At 35.6% G+C, this 20801-nt stretch overlaps 1 protein-coding gene across 11 annotated transcripts in view; it reads left to right on the plus strand.

Moving 5' to 3' along the window:
• PTPRK (protein tyrosine phosphatase receptor type K) overlaps nucleotides 1–20801 on the plus strand; it is a 553251-nt gene that overhangs the window by 282529 nt on the left and 249921 nt on the right. For all 11 annotated transcript variants that reach the window (XM_032339563.1, XM_032339566.1, XM_032339569.1 and 8 more), the window contains exon 6: nucleotides 12036–12210. In XM_032339563.1, the coding sequence (XP_032195454.1) occupies nucleotides 12036–12210 (175 nt within the window). The remainder of the gene's footprint in view (nucleotides 1–12035; nucleotides 12211–20801) is intronic.

The raw sequence follows: 20801 nt of genomic DNA on the forward strand, positions 1-20801 counted from the left end.
ATTTTGTATTTATTATAATGAAGGAAAATTCTTGGAAGAAATTGATCTATGCCTAGAACAATCAAGTGTATGATGGGCAATTCATTGAAAACTACTTTGAGAGGAGTATTTCAGAACCTGATTGACTAAACATATGTGATTAGCATATATTGGATGCCATGAAAAGAAGAGGGGAAAAAAAAAAAAAGGAAGGAGTTATAGTGAAAATTGCCCTACTGTCTGGACTTGGTGAAAGTCCTGACATTTTCTACATCATTGGCCTTAAGGGTGACTGACTCATGTCTAAAATATTAGACTAACCAAAGACAGCTTATAATTACTAGGACAGTGAATAAAGTTGAAGACATGATGTCAGAATGGCTAAAACAACATGGAATAGTATATATCTTGAGATTCGTGGGAGAACAGATAAACTTCTTAAAATCTTAAATTATTGAGAATATTGAAGAGGGATTTAATTTGTTCTGTATAGGTTCTAAAGTAAAATACTAACTAATAGTTTGAAGCTCTGTGGTGAGAGATATAAGCTGATTATAAGAGAGAACTTTGTAATTGTAGGGCTGTTGAAACTTAGTATGAGCTCTTCCAGGAGGTAGTAAAACTACAATTAGTGGAAGTATCCAAGCATAATCTGGATAAGCACTTGCTAGAGCAGTTGAGTATATTTAAGCATGAGGCTGAATACATTTTAAGATCCCTTCAGCCCCGAGAATTGCCTCTGTAACTGAATAAGAAAAGATGATACAGAATCTAATCACTAAACTGTTTGAGAGTTGAGAGAGGGCTGCATCGGATGGAATGTTTGGTGAGATCATTAAGGAAGATTTGATTGAGTCTTTGAAGGATCTCTAGGGCGTGAATAGCAAAGATACATGAACACTGTTACCACTGCAGGTTAGTGTATGTGCGTGGGTGGGATAGGAACATCAGGAGAAGGAGCTTCTCGAAGTGGAGGGTTCTCAATGAGAAGTGGAAGTAAAGACAGGTTTTTGGCAGGGTTGGGACTGGGCCCTGATGAAGACATAAACCAGAAGGGCATGCGATTAGCCGGTCCTGGTGGAATCGAAAAATACATGAATAGCAAAGAAGGATAGATGAAAGAAATACCAGTTGACAGAATCGGGGAGGATGTGAGTGAAATGATCAAGACAGCTTTCCAAATTTCCTCAAAAGTTTATATTTTAAAGCTGGTCAGTGAGTTTGTTTTCTCATTTTCTGTTTCGGGACTGATTTTTCTATTAGATCCATCTGTTTCCTTTTTTTTTTTTTAATTTTTCCTACGTTCATAATTGCATAGAAGTTATCTAGATATGAAAGTGAGTGAAAGGTGCGAGGACATTCCGCCTTCCTTCCGGCTCTTTTGAGCTTTAATAAAAGTTTGTCAAGACAGTTGGAAGCTTGTGGATGGTCCTGATATCCACTGGAAGGCTATTGGTGCTTTTAACCTTGGCTTCTTCTCTACCTTGTGGCTCACAGAACAGAGTAATGTCCGAGGGCAGTGTTAACCACGTCTGCAGTGTTTCCCTGATTTCTTGTAAACTGATAAACAGTAGCATGCTATTTAATTCTAATTGTCTCTTTTTATTCTTACTTTAAGCAGTAGTGATTTTTTTTTTCTGTGTATATGCTGATTTACAGTTATTTCTGTTTTACTTGAGAAACCATGTACCATTTGATAGCTAAGCTATCACTCTTGTCAGTCTGCTGCTTTTCCTCAGGACGTTGGTTTATTTGAGTTCAGGGCATTATATTCTTCCTTCATGGCTTCATACAAAGAATTATGGCTGTTGGTCTTGAAGTAAAATCATTGACTGAGTATCATGGATTGTAATGTTTATCTTTTATCTTTGGCATTTTGGGTGTGTATGTATGTAAATAGTGAACATCAGAACATTTAATCATGTTTAATGTTTTGGATTGTTAAATATCCCTGAGGTCATTTTGGTTGGCTTTCTGTGGCTTTCTACCATAAAGAGTTCAATGCCTTGAAGATAGAGTGCATTCTTTTCCGTCTTCAATAATTTATAAACTCTTGGGTTTGTTGTCTGCAGATTACATAATTGATTATAAATGAATAATGTGTGGAAAATACTTTATCTTTCTTATCTATCCCTGGAGCATGACTGAAAGCCCGGCAGTCATAGAAGCTCAAGGATTTCTTCCTATCGATATCTATAAATAACAATTTACTGCTTTTTCTGTGCAAGAATAATGTACTCTTCTGCTGTTCCTAAAGCTGCCCTTCGGTGTGTTTTCTAAGTGTGTCACATCAAACACTTTACAACTTTCCATTGACTTCCTGTGATCAGTGTTACAGCATGGAGGCTCTGGTAGCAGGCTGGGTTGCTTCTTTATGAAAAGCAATCTGATATAAAAATCTAATATTTGTAAAATCATTTTATGGTACAGCAAAACATAGATGATCACACAAAAATAAGAACTATGATTGGATGAATTTTTATGAGGTACACACCACACAGGACAAGAAAGGGACTTTGCCAGCCATCCTATGGGCTCCTTCCCAGGGCTCAGTCCCAGCCACACCTGAGCCCCTCCCTACTGCTGCAAATAATGGTTTTCCTCACTTCTAGCCCTTCTTTGTTTTTTCATAGTTTTTTTCTTTCTCACTTACATGTACATTCCTAAATACACCAGATTATTCTTATCTAATTTTTAAAATGGGTTTTTAAAGTGTCTTTTAATCTGTGGGTTTGCCCTCTGTCCCTTTCTTTTCCTCACAGTTTATCTATTGAGGAGGAACCCAGACCATTGACTTGTAGTTTTGCACAGTCATTTTACTGATTGCATATTAATGTCCTCTTTGATTTAACATGTTCTTCTGAATTTTCTGTGAATCGGCAGCCACATCCAGAGTTAAGTTTGATCCTTTGGAATGCTAGAGATGGTGCCTGGTATGATTACAGGAGGCACAAAATGTCTCTTTCTCCTCCCCTGCCCTTTTTTTTGTTTTCTTCATAGTCATTGGTGCTTAATGCCTGTATTCATTGTTCAGGCTGTAAATTGTGATATTTTAATTCTATTATTTATTTTGTACTATTATCTATTTTGTACTAGTTTAGTTAAAGAAGAAAAACTTCTCATCTACCTTTCTCTACCCAGTAGCATACTTCATTAAGGAAAGAGGGGATAAAGACTCAAATCTTGGTTTTAGCTATTGGTTTTCAATATAATGAGTTGATCCCTTATCATCTCCAAAGGTGACTGATTCTTCTTCTGAACTTGTGGACTTAAACTTGTTTAATTGACTTCAGTTTGTTGTAATTATTACGATTATTATTACTATTAAAACTCGAGCTGCCCCATCTTTGGCTAATGAGAACCTCTTCAAGTTGGCTCCAGAGTTCTTTTGATATGACTTCAGTAGTTTTTGGTAGTTTCCTGCTGTCTGATATTGTGAGATGTTCCTTCCTTCTTTTGTACATTTTCTTCTCCAGACCCAGTACGCTGGTTTGTTTTAGTGAGATCGTGTATTTCAGGACCATGATGTGGATGCTGAAGGGTACTCATTTTGTTAGACCTTTTCAGTGAATAGAACTAAGGTAAAATTCATATTTAAAGATAAGCTCTTTATGAGTTCTTCTTTATATTTCAACTTCAAGCCTAAAGATTTTCACCTAATGTTTTCTCTATTACATTTTGTCAGTTATGGCTCCTTTTTGCCATGCTACTATTCTTTAGTCTCAGTGACACAGGGAAAGAGAGAATTCAAATACTCCATAATTCCTCATTTTTAAAGGCTGATGTCATTTTTAATACTTGCACCATGTAACTTGTAGCATGTAGCTATTGCATACTATCCTCTCTCTCATGTAGCCCTTATTTACTTAGTTCTTCAGGTAACTATGTTCTTAATGATCACCATCTTCTTATAGCTCATGTTTTCCCAGTTTCTTTGGTTATTTAAAAGTCATTTTCTAGAAAAATGGCTCAGGAATAGCACATGGAATTAATACTCCTGAGTTCTTGAATGTTGACTATAGTTTATATGTGAACTTGATAGATTCTTTTGTGCCCTTGATCCTTTTTGTAAAGATCTTATTTATTTGAGAGAGAGAGGGAGAGAGCATGAGCATGAGCAAGGGGAAGAGCGGGAAAGAATCTTAAGCAGACTCTGTGCTGAGCATGAGCCTGACATAGGGCTTGATCTCACAACTGTGAGATCATGACCTGAGTTGAAATCAAGAGTGGGATGCTTAACTGACTGAGCTACTGAGGCGTTCCCGTACCCTTCTTAAGTCAGTTGCAGGATATAAAATCCTTTGTTCATTTTCCTTCCTTGAGTAACTTTAATGTTATTTCATTTTGTTCTGGCATAAAGCTTTGTTATCAAAGTCCGAGAATATTTGTTTCCTTACAAATCATATGTCTGCTTTTTCTAGATATTCAAAGGATTTTTTTCCTGTTTTTTTTTTTTTTTTTAAAGATTCTAATTTTATCAGACTGTGTATTGTTGTGAGTCATTCTAGGTTACTGTTCTCAGGTATGTGTGGTGTTCTTCCATTGTGTATTTTTAAAACTTTTTTAAAATTTTCAGAAGGTATGTTTAATTATTAATTGATTAATTAATTTTAAAAAAGACTTTATTTATTTATTTGACAGACAGAGATCATAAATAGGCATAGAAGCAGACAGAGAGGGAGAAAGGAGGAAGCAGGCTCGCCGCTGAGCAGAGAGCCTGATGTGGGGCTTGATCCCAGGATCCTGAGATCACACGAGTCCATACAAAAGCAAGGAAACAAGAAAAGTACGAAAATAATATTATTTTTATTTTATTTTTTATTTTTATTATTATAAAGTACTTTTCGTACTTTTCTTGTTTCCTTGTGAAAATAATACTATTTTCATACTTTTTTTGTTTCCTTGCTTTTGTATGGACTCGTGTGATCTCTGTGTTTGATCTTCTTTGCATTTCATCATTAATAGTCATTTTCTCTGGAATCTTTTTTGTTCTTTTTAAGTTAATGTATATCACTTAATATGGTTTTACAATGTGTAATAGCATTTCTGAAATAATAGAACCTAAAGACAATTAAAGATTAAAATATCCCTGATCTTATTTTAAAATTACTTTGGGCTTATATTCATTTTTATACATGCAATCTTCAATAATTAAAATATCTTATCTTTTTTCTTTAAGAATTGCAGTTTGGGGTGCTTGAGTGGCTCAATAAGTCACTACTAAATAAAATCTTAAAAATAAATAATCTTAAAAAAAAAAAAGAATTGTTGGCCAATACATCATTTGTTATAGCAACATGAAAATTACTAAAGTCTAGTCCTCAAAAGAAATATAGTCATATGTGTGTTTTACTGCAGTTGAAATAAAATTTGGAAATATTAAAAAAAAAAAGTCTCTTTTTCCCCCACTTTCTGTTTTGCTTAAGACATCATCTGTTGATTTTATTTACTCTAGTTAATCGTATTTCTGAAGTGACATTTTTCTTTCATTTCCAATTTTTCTTGAGTTCTGTCATCTTATGAATTTTATTAATTCAAATTTATATTATTTCTTCATGTCATGAATCATTTTCTTAATATGTTTTAACATAGCTTGAAATATTAGGTTTCAATTTTGATCTGTTTTGTGGGCATATTTTCCTGACTTACTTTCAGAGACTCTGGGGTTTATATTCTGGTCCTTATTCTATTTTAAACTTATGATAACTTTATGTTGGACTTGACCTTGATACTTTTAAGTTGTTCATTTTTATGTGAATTATGTTGTCTTGAGATTTTAAAATGAGATATGGAGTTCAGGAAAACTTTCTTGATTTCAAGAATCCCTCTTTTGTTTTTGTGAGTTATGTTTAAAAATATGGCCACTTGCTTTCTGGGATTTCTTTATTTGGTTCTCATCTAAACTCTGTCTGGACCTTTTTGTTCCATACTTCCTCTTGTTGTTTTGTCTGATTTTATGTGGCAGATTCAGAAAATTAAAATTATCCCACTGCCACCAAGTTACCAGAATCTCTCAAGTGTAGTGCTTTAATTGTATTGGTCTCTTTGCTCTACTCAACTTCCCTTTTACTCTGAATGTTACAGTTTATAGTTGTAAAGTCACATGCTTTGTATTTTCCATTTTCTCCAGCACAGTTTGATGCAACCAGCCAATACCATTATTTATATTCCTTAGTTTGTCTAAAATGTTTTAAGGTCACAAATGCATGGTCACCCAGAAATTTACCTTCTATAGGTATTTGTTAGAAATATCTAATGGTAATATTTTGCATCTCTTTACTACATCATGCTATGGACTAGCAATGTCTTCTTTATTACTGGCAAAATAGTTGCTATCTAATCACATTTAGAGAACCAATTCTAGAAAACAGAACCAAACCAGATCGGAAAACTCAGTCTTAAAAAATCTGTTCTTCCAGAAGCGTTTCTGGTAACAAAATCATCTGTATCAGTCAGTGCTCAAACACGAAAAGCATAGGTATATCTGTGTATATACACACCCACTTTGTTTTTTGTTTTTGTTTTTGTTTAAATCCTAAAAGATTTATTACAAGGAATTGGTTTATATGATTGTGGGGCTGGCAAGGCAAGTCTGAAGTCTGCAGGCCAAACCATCAGAGGGTCAAGCTGGTGTCCTCAGGCACAAACTCAAGCTGCTGTTTATAGGTGGAGTTTCTTCAACTTCAGGGGAAGCCTTTGCTCTGCTTTTAGACCATTTTAACTAACTGAATCAAGTCCACCCAGATCATCTAGGATAATCTCCCTTACTTAGTGTCAATTGGTTATAGACTTCACTTCCATCTCCAGAATCCCTTCACCTGGACACCTACTTCGATTAAGTAACTTGGGACTATAGCATAGACAAGTTGATTATCCAAAGATCACCACAGTTATTAAATGTGTTATTCGCTTAGATAATGTGTTGATTATGATCTTCATTATATTGCTATTATCAAGGTTTGCAATGAGAACTTTTGTACAAGTAGTCTCATTATTATTCTCAACATCTGTGTCGAATAGCAGGTACAAATAGATACCCCCAGTTTTAGATAAAAAGATGGAGATGTGAGAAATACTGAGACTTGTGAAGCTACTAAATGGTTGTTTCAGAATGGAACTTAGGTATCATCTTCCATCCAGCGGGGTTCAGTGCACTTTCTCATGCTCTGTGTGTTGCCCCTCATACTGCAATGCTGTAAACACACCTATGCTTCATAGCCTAAAACTCTTTTTCTTGTTTAATAGCTGAATTTACATTTTATTGCACTTGGGTAGTGATTGATTCTAGGAATTTGTTATCCCCAGCACATTTTTACCCTGCTTTTTAAAAATCAGAATTATATATGCCACCTCTCTTTTTTTTCTGGTCAACTGTCTTTCATTGCGTTCAGCCCTTTCATTGCCAAATAGTAAATATGTTGGCCAACTTAGTATTATCATTTTAGTGCAATTTTCCTAGAAGAACACTGTATTCTTATTAAATGTTTGATCTGTTGAAATAAATATAATAATTTCTAGTGGCTATAAATAAGTGCTTTTCTCAAAACAGTAACATGTTTCTAATCTTAGAAATGTCTAGATTTCTAAGCCTTGAATTTTGCCATAAAACCTTTTGTGTTTCTAAAATTTTTGGTTTAATTGTTCAATAATGATAATGATATAATAATAATAATAATAGCTGCTGATGAGAAAGAAAAAACATTCATATGGTAGACAAGTCTTGGTAAGGAACCCTCAGTTCCTTGGCAGTAATTTGGTTGGATTATTGTATGATTTACTTCAACCTTACTTAATCATATTGTGCAAATTTACTTTGGGTTTAGTTTTGGACAAAAGGGCAAGTACCGACAAATCATATGCCACCCTCTTAGTCCTCTTAATGTATTCACTAGGAACCTAAATACCAAATGTAGGGAAACAGTCTCTTAACAGTTTTCTGACTCAAGAGGATGGAGGGATCATATAGCATCATGTGCCCAAGAAAGACAGTGAAAAATAAATAAAACAATAAATGCAATTTAATATTTTCTTCAAGTCAACAGAGTGAAATAATCCCCACAAGTATTCTAAGAACCACATTATTTAATTTTAAATTAAATTGGATTAATTCTGTTCCTCAAGCTTTGAAAAGAAAAGCTGAGATAAACTATATCATGTTTTAACTGTACCTTATTAACTGTTAGGAGTTCTAGCTGAAAATAATATAAAACCAGGTGTATTTTGTCCTTTAATAGGAAGTCCAGAGAGAAGGGGGCTCCAGAAGTTCTTGATACCATTTCAGACAACTTGATCAAGAACCTGATTCTGTCTTCATCCCTGAGGTGCCATCCTTAGTGTGTCCACTTTGCCTCACATTGGGTTCTCTCACATTGATAAGTCTGCTTTTCCAGCTTTAGGCATAACATGGAGAAAAAGAAAAGAGGACCCACTGTGTCTTCTCTAGAAGTGTGAAAAAAACCTTTCTGGGAGTGAATTGGCCTGTTTTTGTAGAATCTCATTAGCCAGAATCAGAGCACACACCCATTTTTACAGCTCTCACTATGATTAGGAGTAAGACCTCCATGATTGTTTTCTGCCCGTGTGTTTCAAGCTGTAATGCCTTGGTGCGTAACCTAGGGATCTATGAAAATGTAGATTCTGATTCAGTACGTCTAGAGTGATCTCTAGGCTTAGGGTTTGTAACAATTTGACAGGGGATTCTGATGCTGGTGGTCTGTAGACCACACTTGGAATAGCAAGGCGTTTGATCGATACTTGGCTATTATAGATGTTGAGAATTTACCAATATTATTGCTACACTACTTTAAGCCAGGAATTGAATTTGTCAAGTAAACACTGCATATGGCCTGCATGAGGAAGCTTACTTAGTTAAACAGAGGAGTATAATACCAGGGGCTTTAATGACAAGTCTCAGCAACCTGTACGGGAGACACAGCAAATAAGAAAGCATGGAGATCATATGAGAATTGGGGGAGAGAAAAAGGCCAAGTATTGGGATAGAATCCTTTGATCATATAATTTTGTGGTTTGTTTCTCAGTATTTCTCAAAGTTGGGGATATTTGCAGTGGTAAAATCATATAAAAAACTCAAAACAGGATAAAGAGCCTGGAACTGAAGAATGTAAAAGCAGAAAACTATATGCAAACACTACTGCATAAGGGAGAAATTTAACACTACTTCTTTCTTCCTTCATAGGGCTGCGCATTCGGCTAAATTGATTAGCTTGTAGTCAGGCGAAGACCTATTATTTTGGATTATAAAAGAAAAGTTATCATTATTTTTGACTTCTGAAATGTACATGTCCCCATTTACAACTTTTAACTGTAATGCATTACTGAAAGCTGAGTAAATAATGCAATGTTTAGTATAGTAGATTATATTTCTCATTAGTACAATGCTTTGACCAAGGCTTTACAGCAAATAATCAATTCATTGGACTGGACCTAGAATATAAATGGAAAAAAGAAAAAAGCAGCTTTGGTTTAGTTTAGAGGAAATACTGCTAGATTTTGTGTCAAACCTGGTTTTGAGTTTTAATCCTGCTACTGAGAGGCTACATATCACATTTCTAATCTATCTGAATCTGGATTTTATGATCTTTAAATGGAAATAACTATCACATAGCAGTGGCAGCATGAAGATGATAGCCTATATACCATCAGGTACATGGAGGCATTTATTAAATGATTATTGAAGATCAGGCTGAATATTATGAGGGCATAATGGTATGACGAATGGTTATTGTTATTTCAAGAGGTAAATAGCATGTATGTCTCCTATGCTCTTTAATTATATAAACAATGTATATCTTATGTAGGCATATATATTTTGTACTTATGTTAGCATTTTAATAAATACAAATATAGATATAATGTAATGTAATCAGCTTTGTGTACTCCTTAAATAGGCAGCTCTATATAATATAAGCATTTTCTCTTCATTATTATCTAGGAGAATGATCAGAGATCTTGGTGCAAAAATTCATGGAATAGGTGGGTAAGGAAAGAGTTATTTAAAAAGCTGAATGAATAGAATATGGTAAAATTGTAGTTGGGACTTTGTGTCCTTAGGTTTATATGTATATGTATGCATACCCATACATGACTATATACTACACAGTATGCACAGATAAATCGTTTTGGATGTGGAGAAAAATGATTACAGATACAATGATTTTAGGATTTAAAAAATTACTTAAGTAATAGAATGATCCCTTTATTATTTACTCTTTAAAAAAACACAAAGTGTCTTAGCCATGAAAAAATTATAGAAAACAGTAAGATGACCACAAATGTACCCACCAAATTTAAAAGAAGTTGAAGTTTACATTTTTATTTCATACACTAATTTTTTTAAATAATTTTTTATTTTTTATAAACATATATTACACTAATTTTTGTTAAAGAATTTTATTTGAGATTTTAACATGTGTATGTGTATTTCATATAAATGAGATAATGGGGCTGGTTGTGATGGCTGTTGCTGATTTTTCAGTACTTTTAGGAGCCAAATGATATTACATTGGTAATTTGAAAGTGGTCACAGTGAGACTGTTTACACCATAGCAACTGAGATATGATACAAATCATCACTTTATATTTTTGGTTACGAATGAGCTGTTCAGCATTTTACCAGCACACTGCTGGCCTTAGCTTGCCTAAACTTCTATATTTTATTTTATTGGATGGCCAAATCTCAGTCTATTCAGTAAAATTTGGATCTTTCCCATATTGAACTGTTCCTGTATTGAAACGATTCTGAGTTCAACATTCTTGTACAATATCTCCGTGATCACATATGCAAAAGTGATTCAGATGTAGAAATGTAGACGTGAACTACTGGATGCTAGGCTATGTCCATCTTCAGATTTTCTAGAGAATAACAAATTATCTTTTAAAGTGACTGTAGTATTTTATACTTCCATTAGTAATCTTAGGGGGTTTGTTTCCTACAGCTAGAGTACGAGACGATTTTTAAGTAGTATGAAAGGATACCAGAGACACTTGACGTTTCACCAACAAGAGATGAGGTCGAGGATCATGACCAGTTCTTTCTCATAGTTATGACTTTTCTTTGCCCTTTATGCTACCTTTGACATATAGACATTTTAAAATTAAGGTTGAAGATCTCTTTTCATGGTTATTAGACATATACATTTTTCCTCTTTATAGCCTGTCCACTTTTTGATAGGGTTGTCTTTTTTCTTATTGAACTGTAGAAGATCTTTACATAACCTGGCTATTTATCTTTTGATGGATTATTTCCGTGACAAATATCACAGTTGGTGGCTTGTTTTTTTCACTTTATTTATGTTGTCTTTCAACATATAGAAGTTATAAATTTTATTATAGTTGAATTTTTCAGTCATTTCTTTTATAGCTTACACTTACTGGTATTGTGCAAGGTACCCTGATGTTGTAAATAGGCTTTTCAGTATTTCATTTTGAAAGTTGACAGATATGCTATTAACATTTAGGTTCTTTTGATTACTTCTCTTAAACGGTATAAATTGGCTGTCATTAATGCCAAAGAGATAAAGTTTGCAAAGAAGAGAGATTCTGGTTTGACTCTAAATTATTCATCAGTATTTTATTGTCATTCTGTGGCTGGTCACATGCTACACTTTTAGAATACAAAGATGCATTGGGCATGCTCTTGGTCTTCTCATGGGACAAACCTATTATATAGCACATGCAGTATAGAATAAGGGCTAAAGGAAGCTCCCATATGTATACTTTGGGAGAAGGAGGGCAGTGAATTATATGCCCTGGGGCCATTAACTCTTCTGTTAATTCATATGCTGTGAGCTAATAACAATTTTATGGAAAATAATAGTAATCTATAATGTCAGTGCTATACCCCTAAAGGATACCAGTGTTTATTTCCATGCTTTTTTTGGGTTGAATGACACTGGAAGAGATTTGTGGAACTACATAGACATTTTCCTCCTAATTTAGAAACAAGAATAATGTATCACAGATATTGGTTGCTAAGGTGCTTTAGATTTATGGAAATGTTAAGAACCTGTTTTTTAAAGATTGGTTTCTGCTTGCAGAGACGAAATGGAGAAGATATACCAGTAGCCCAGACTAAGAACATCAATCACAGAAGATTTGCTGCTTCCTTTAGATTGCAGGAAGTGACAAAAACTGACCAGGATTTGTATCGCTGTGTAACTCAGTCAGAACGAGGCTCCGGTGTGTCCAATTTTGCTCAACTCATTGTCAGAGGTAAAGTCACTTTCACTTCATGAAATTGCTTGACTTGGTTAAAACAAAGCAACCTTGTAGAGATTTTGATTGATTTTTAAACCTGCTGCTCTTCATTTCAAGTCACCAAGAAATTATATTATATAAAAGTTCTGCTAATATGTGACTCTTGATCTCAGGGTCATGAGTTCAAGCCCCACATTGGGTACAGAGATTACATAAATAAATAAAACTTAAAAAAACAAGTTCTGCTCATGTCTTAAGATAAAGTAATACCGTTGTACATTTGTCAAACAAAGTTTCAACAAGTGTTTTCCATAGAAAGGAATGTATTTTAAAAAACTCTAATAGGGCTACCCATGTAGAAAACTTTATTCCATATTGCAACCACCTAGTTTTGCATTTTTTTTTTAAAGATTTTATTTATTTATTTGACAGAGAGAGATCACAAGTAGGCAGAGAGGCAGGCAGAGAGAGAGGAAGAGAGCCCTATGCGGAACTTGATCCCAGGACCCTGAGACCATGACCTGAGCCGAAGGCAGCGGCTTAACCCACTGAGCCACCCAGGCGCCCCCTAGTTTTGCATTTTAATTTTAGATTTGCTTTTCCTGTTTAAAATAGCTCCACAGGGATGCCTGAGTAGCTCTGTAGGTTAAGCAGCTGCCTTTGGCTCAGGTGACGATCCCAGGGTCTCGGGATCGAGTACCACATCAGGCTCCTTGCTCAGCAGGGAGCCTGCTTTTTCCTCTACCTCTGCCTGCTGCTTCCCTGCTTGTGCCATCTCTCTCTAACAACTAAATAAATACAACCCTAAAAAAATAAAAAATAAAATAAAATAGCTCCACGGATACCACCTTTGTTCTTTAAAGCATTGTGATCATGAGGTCAAGGTCAGAGTTTCTGTCCCCATTGAGAATGGTAAATTTTAACGGTATCAAAACCCAGTGGTGGTGGATGTTCACCAATTCTGGCCTCCTAGAGGATCTTAGAAAGTTAGACTTGCTAAGTGGTTTTAGCTTAGCTTGACAAGTACAAGTACACAGCGTGTATTAAAATCATTCAAAATTTACTGTGTCCCTGATATTATGAAACATACACACCATTCTAGTTTGTGGAGATAAAATAATAAATAAAATATAATGTCCCTGACCTCGTAGAGCTTAACATTGAGGTGCATTAGGCACACTGTATAGAAAAATATTGAAAATATATCAAATTATAGTATATGCCATGAAGAAAAATAAACACTCAAAATGATGGTGATTAATTTTTTTATTATTTTTAATTGTTTTTGTGATTAATATTTTTGTTAGGGTGGCTTAGAAGACCTTTTTGAGAGGGGGCGGTTGAGCTGAACCCTTAAAAATGAGGAATCGGGCACCTGGGTGACTCAGTCAGCTAAACCCCTGCCTTCAGCTCAGATCATGATCCCAGGTCCCTGGTATCAAGTCCCACATAAGGCCCCCTGCTCAGCGGAAAGTCTGCTTCTCTGCCCCTCACCTGGCTCCTGTGCATTCTCTCTCTTGCTCACTCTCTTTCTCTCTTAAGATCTTAAAAATAAATAAATAAATAAATAAATATGAGGAACCTATTTCCTATGTGAAAATTTAGAGGAAATACAGCTGTTGAAAAGATTCCAGGATCAATCAATAATGACACAAATGAAAATAATTACAAACCACCGAAGTCTCCCCAAGTTTAGGAGTTCCTAACAAGCTTGTCTAACCTGAACTGAGATTTATCTGAGACATCAAGGCAAGAACCTTGTGAGTGAGTTTTCTTTGAGATAGACTCTGAAGGTTGAGAACCCTTGTCCAGGTGAGGGGTGTGAATGTGGGGACAGGGATAAGAGAAATAAATGCTACCAGAAGTGCCAACAGAGAACAAGGCATGTGTCAAGGCCCAGAGGCTAGAAGGAGAACAGGAGAGACATTCATATTCAAGTTAATCTATTTGAAATGCTTGTCATCAAATGTCTTTTACATACATTATTTCATTTTAAGATTTACTTGATTTTAATACTTTAACCTTTAATGCTTTAGAGAGAAGAAAATTAAAATTCAGACTATTTGATAGTAGCCCAGAGCCACAAAAATCTAATAATTGACTGAACCAGAGTTTAACCCTGTAATTCTTGAGTCCTGATGCTGGGCTTCTTCTTCTGCAACACAGCTTTATCTCACATTATCACGATGAAATAATGACACTAGCCATTTGTAATGCTTTTTGTCTTGAGAGATCCTATAGATCATTTTTTTTAAAGTTTATCTTTGTGGACTGGATACGGCTCTGTATTAAATAAGACCTCTCTTGTGTCTCCAGAGTTAGCTCATATCATCTGCTTAAGTTCATGAAAGCACAGTCCCAGTTAATTGAATAATGTGAAGATAGCATAGTATTTAAGTGTTCAGTGCCCAGGCAAGTTGAAGGCAGAGAGTCAATTTTTATGTTCGTAGATGCTGTATACTCATCTCTCTCAAGCCTGTTGCAGCCTCTTTCTCACCTGAGCCTGCTTTGGAGAGCCTGAAGGTGTCCTTAGATGGTCTTCAGAGTGATCAATATGCTCTGGGGAGAGGAGGTTGGGTGTGTTCACTGATCTGTATGGTCCTCTGGGCATTTGGTGTGCAGCTGCTGAAAATCTGGTGGCCTTTCTTGGAACAGCTAGAGTGCTTTTGAATACTGTAGTTGTTTATATGTGTGTGTCTGTCTGTCTGCATGTGCTTATGTCTGTGTGTATATATATGTCTGTATATTTACGTGCATACATATCCTCTTTTTGAGGAAGTGGTCTTGCGGTGTATTCAACAGTTTATAGAAAACGGGGTTGAAGCTTCTGTCCAGGCGCTCCCTTTTAAAAGATACATTTCACTGTCTCATATAGCTGTTTTATGTTTGTGTATTTTCAAAGAGATTTGTTTTGGCATTACCAGATCTCTCTTGTTGATCTGAATCAAAAAGTAGATTTTATTGGAGCACCGGGTGGCTCAGTCTGTTGAACGTCTGCCTTCTACTCGGGTCATGATCCTGGAGTCCTGGGGTTGAGCCCCACCTGGGGCTCCCTGCTTAGCGGGGACACTGCTTCTCGCTCTCACTCTCACTGCTTCCCCAGTTTGTGCTGTCTCTATCTCTGTCAAATAAATAAGTAAAATCTTTAAAAAAAAAAAAAAGTAGATTTTATCATTTTATCAAAGCTTGGTTTTCTTTACCTGGAGACAAATGTATTATGGCTGCTCTGGGAGGGTTACTTGTGGAATAAATATTTCAGTAAGACTTATAAATGGAGAATCTTTGGATTTCATAGAAAAGTTTAACTTTTTTTCCTTTTTAAAGTTCTGCCATTTAACCTACATTTTGATTCAGATTTTATGTGGTACTTAGTTGGTTATAAAATACAATGGTACTTTGAATCTTGCTATCCAGAGTTCACCAACATTTTAGAAACATATTTTGATCATTTTGGCAGTTTTATTTTCTTTTCAACATATTTTAGGTTGTTATATATCGAATACTTACAGGTGATACTTTGCTTGTTGTTTTATTTGAAAATGAATATGAAGGAATATATTTTCTTTTTTGTCTAGATAACCACCAAATAAATATTGTTAACTAAAAACCCACCCTTTGGGGTCAGCTGTAGTGGTGTTAAAACAGTGCTGAGAATTAACTATGGTGACAGGTCCTGTCTCTCATTGGCAGCTTTAAAACTGACATCCTGTTACATCCATACTAAAGATGGTAATTTTAAAGGAAATTTTTGGGGCAGTGATATGAATAGTCTTTAATAAGAGCTGGCATAGTATTGCCTGTTGTCAAAAATGACCCAAGGGTAAGAGTTTATTAGTGCATTTCCTCCTAAACTGAAAGTGACAGGGCATGCTTAAGGCTCTTTTGCTACTGTTTGTTACAAATGAAAATTTCACTGCAAAATTCTCCTGTTGAAGAGTATTGATCTCTGTGTTCCCACAACCAGAAGAAGAAGAAAAAAATAGTATGCTGAAACAGAATTTACTTTGTCATGACTTTAGCATTGCTTCCAGATCATTTTGAGTAATGATAATGTCTTCAGCTTGTGGAAGCCAATCTTCATTGACAAAAAGTTTTTACAGAGATGAGATGAAGAGCAGATGTTTCTACTCAGTGTTTCTACAAAATTGAAGTGTAAAAAATGTGAAATACAGGTTGAAATGGCATTTACAAGCTGAAAGCTGAAAGCCCTGACTTTGTAGCCACGTTGTGTTACAGATGCTCATCCTTTACCATCTTCTCCGTTCTTTCCCGCCTCTAAATCAAGGATCCACTTATATTCCTGACCAACTGACCCACAATGAACTTCTGTGAAATTCACTGTCTGATGCAATGGACACTCAATTTCTATTCCTATTTGTTAGTTGTGCTTTTCTCTTTTTTATCAGTGAAACTCCAGTCATGTTTTAAGTTATTTAATGGCAAAAACACAATTTTTGTTCTTTTGTCTCTCTTGTTGGTTTGATTTTTAAATTTTAGCACCAACTACCAACCATCATCAAAATTCTGTGGACATAAAATATATTCCATTAATATTTTTATCTATTCTCAGTAAGTACTAGTGACCTCTAGCTGTAGAGTCAGTAGGGTGGATGTCTGTCCCCAACCTTACTCTGTGTAGCAGGTGGACCTATAAAAACAAATTTTGGTGTTTAAGATGATAAGGGGTTTGGATTGTTGTTCATACTTCCCTTTGTAAAACAATGAAACTTAGCTTAAAAATAAGGGTGTTTACTGACCTTTGTACCTGGAAAGTACCAAAATAGGCTTTAGGGTTGGTTCATTTAGTCTTCAAAGATCCAAGTTCTTTCCAGTTCTTCTCACTGTAGTCCATAGTTTCGTCTTCCATCCTAAACTAGGGTCTCCTCATGGTTATAGGATAGCAGTATACTTACATGTTTTTTGGTCTCATCCACTTGGGGTTAGAGAGGTTACTCTCACAAGTATCAAAAGATAGTATGGTTGCATGTGGAGAGACATCTGGAATATCCAGTATAGAATATTTGTACGTGGGATTCCAGAGCACAAGCAATGTTATTCATAGAGAGTTATTTTTATTCAGGTAAGATAGGAACTGAGGAAGTATTTTTTTTTTTTTTTTAGATTTTATTTATTTATCTGACAGACAGAGATCACAGGTAGGCAGAGAGGCAGGCAGGGAGAGAGGAAGGGAAGCAGGCTCCCTGTGGAGCAGAGAGCCCGATGCAGGGCCCGATCCCAGGACCCTGGGATCACAACCTGAGCCGAAGGCAGGGGCTTTAACCCACTGAGCCACCCAGGCGTCCTTGAGAAAGTATTTTAAAAGAATATACAAGTTAATTCTGAAGGACATACAGTTTGGATTTTTATTGTGCAAGAGAAAGGTGTTATTCTAAGTCAGGAAAAGTGTGAAGTGGGGTCACAGCTTATTTGGTGAATGGCAAGCTGTTACTGGACTCACTTGCCCAGTACCAGTTACCCACTATACTGGTGAGGAAGGATACAAGTCCAACCCAACACTGCATTTGCATTTGGACTTGTCAGGTTCTGCTCCTATCAAAATCATTTGCGGTTTTTGTTCCATCCCAGCCTGTCTAGTTTATCTTTGTTTGCTACAGCACCTGCCACAATATTTTTGCAAAGACGATTGATACTTCTCTAACAATTAACAAATAAATTTATTTGGTTGAAGTCAGAGTGGTAGGACTAACCCTGAAAGACAAAGGGAATGGATGATGAGCCAAGGGCCACCTGGTCTACACAGGGGTTGGAGATTTCTGGCATCTGGGAAAGGATGGTAGCAACTGTTTTTTGTAGTGTTTGAATCAGGCTGTCTTCTCCTACAAACTACTAAGGGTGACTTTAAGTTAGGCATGATTTTTCTTTCACTTAAAAAATAATTTTGAGGGGCGCCTGGGTGGCTCAGTGGGTTGAAGCCTCTGCCTTCAGCTCTGGTCATGATCCCAGAGTCCTGGGAATGAGCCCCTCTTAGGACTCTCTGCTCAGCAGGGAGTCTGCTTCCTCCTCTCTCTCTCTGCCCACTTGTGATCTCTGTCAAATGAATAAATAAAATCTTTAAAAAAATAATTTTGATTTGACCAATATCTCCTACTCTAGTCTTTTCTGTATATAATGTTAAAAATCAGGTCTGAATATCTCATTTTAAATGTTTTTATATTAGAAGCAAGGACATTTGGGAAGGGGAAACATGACAAACTAATACTTTTGCTTGTTGGTGGTTAAAGGCTGTGGAATTTCGAGCTTGAGTCAATCAGCATGCTGCTTAATGCCACACACTATTGATTTTTAACTAGTTTTAAAAGCACAGCTGTCAGACTTATGCATTCATATAAAGATTCTTTTTCTTAATGGTGACTTGAAGATCTCTTTTCTTTGCTTCTACTGTGAAAACTAGTCACCTTGACAGGAAATTTGGAGTTATCCGGGAGAATTCAGTGCAAGTATCTGTATTTAATAAAATCTGAACTATAATGAAAATCTAAGAACATATAAATTGACAACACACTAGTGTTCCCCAACCGTCCCTTATATCGTTAGGAAAGGACTTGCAGTCGGTGAGGGTGGGATTTGGGGGGAGGGTAATCAAATGTCTCAAATTGAAGGAGACTCCAAATGTTGCATATTTTAAAATTTCACTTTGCTACCCTGGAGTATGATAAAGGAAGCATTTGGAGTCATCTCTCATTCATTGTAGCTACTTGTAATTCAAGTGATTCAATGTACAAGGTGTCTGGTACATTTTTAAATTCTAAATGAGCAAAAGGATACTAGATGTCTTCATTTTAGGTAGTATGTTATTACAGAGACTCTGTTCTATCCACTTTCCTACACTGTTATTTCAAGTACTTTTTTCTACTAATTTCCTCCTCTGAGTTTTCTTAGGCTACTTCACCAGAATGGCAGCATGAAGCGCTTGTTTTGCCCACGTGGTTATGTTCATGTTATTTATTTTGTTTGCTTTAAAAGTAAAAACCCAATCTGAATTCTTTCCCAAAGGAGTTTTGAGTATGTTTTCATAGGTGATTCATGTGTAGAGGTTTACATAATGTTTAACAGTTGAGGTGCTGGTCACTGTTTTTTGTAGTAAATCTTTGGGGAGTTTGCTTTTGTTGGAGCTTACTTCTTAAGAATTTGAGAAGGATCAAAGAGGAAGCAGGATAATTTGCATGCCCAATAATTCTTCCTGTGAGCTCTGGGGAATCTGCTTTCGGAGCACTGTTCCTAGGCCTGTATTTTGCTTCTGAGTCTCTCAATTCCATTCTCTTGGAGTTTGTGATAAATGTAATTTGGGCCCATTTCTTCCAGAGGACTTATATCAACTTCATGAACTAACTGTGTCTTTGGAATTTTATTCTCCTCCCTGCTGACTATTTCTCTTTTCCTTACTCCAAACCAAAAAGGAAGCAATGAAATCACTTTGTAACTTCATTGGAAAATCAGCAAGCAGCCTTTATTGAGTACTTAAAATGGTTGAGTAATAGGCACCAGGAAATTACAAAGAAACAGGAGACTTAATTCCAGCTCTCAAGCAATTAATAATTTAATTAATTTTATTTTAAAAATAGGTAGAGTTATCGGATATTTTGGCACAGATCTTTGATTTTAGTCACATTTCTAATTCTATAGAAAAAAAAATAAGATTCTCTAACAAATAGAAAATACCATACCTAAGGAGCTGTTCCATTAAAGCCCTTTATTAAGCACTATTTTGGTAAATAATGTACTGAGAATCTTACAGAAAGTTAATTAAATGGAAGCTCTGTAGCTGATAGATTGAAATCAATCAGTGAGGCAGAGAACTAACTCATGGTATTGTTAGTGGTGCAATGAGTAAAGATGGCAATGTGTTACGGAGGGATGTGGGACATTACTTCATTCGTTTTAGTTCTGGACTCTGTTCTATTCTCCCAGGACTTCCATCTTCTAGAGAGTCTAGAGAAATGGGCTCCCCTTACCAGTGTATAACTGACAGGTCAGTGAGTTCTGGTGTTTAGCTTTTTACAGTTAGAATAAACTGTTTACCACTGAGATGTTCACATCCTTTAAAAGCTAGCTAACACACATTCTGCTTACTGTAAAATGTCATCAAGAGCCTGACTTACTAAGAATACAAACTAAGAAATGCACAGCAAACACAAAGCTTTCACAAAATGTTAAGGAGACGTCAAATGTTCGATAAATCCGTCAAAACCAGCTTGTTCAACAAAGTGTTATTGTATTACTGCAGAAAGCACTTTTCTTTCCATCTAGATTAATATAAATCATGTTATTTCCTTTTCTAAGAAACATTTACTCTAGAAAGAATTAAAAACAGTTGTAAAGTCAACACAAATAAGAACAGGTAAAGATTTATATTTTGTTAGTTCTTGGCATGGACTGTGTTTACTTCATAGTAGCTTTTATAAAAAAGGAAAAGGTGTACCATTTTGGTGTTAAAAGTGAGGTTTGAGGTCTGAGAACTGGACAGAGACTAAATAATTTTGACAAAATATGGGCAGTTTTTCTTAACACATAAATCAACAACAACCTCTTCTATAGCTTTATCTAAGCTCCAGTGTTCTTGGAGAAATCATGGCTTACAGATATTC

The sequence above is a fragment of the Mustela erminea genome, chromosome 4 (genome assembly GCF_009829155.1).
Source record: "Mustela erminea isolate mMusErm1 chromosome 4, mMusErm1.Pri, whole genome shotgun sequence".
NCBI classification, from domain to species: Eukaryota; Metazoa; Chordata; class Mammalia; order Carnivora; family Mustelidae; genus Mustela; species Mustela erminea.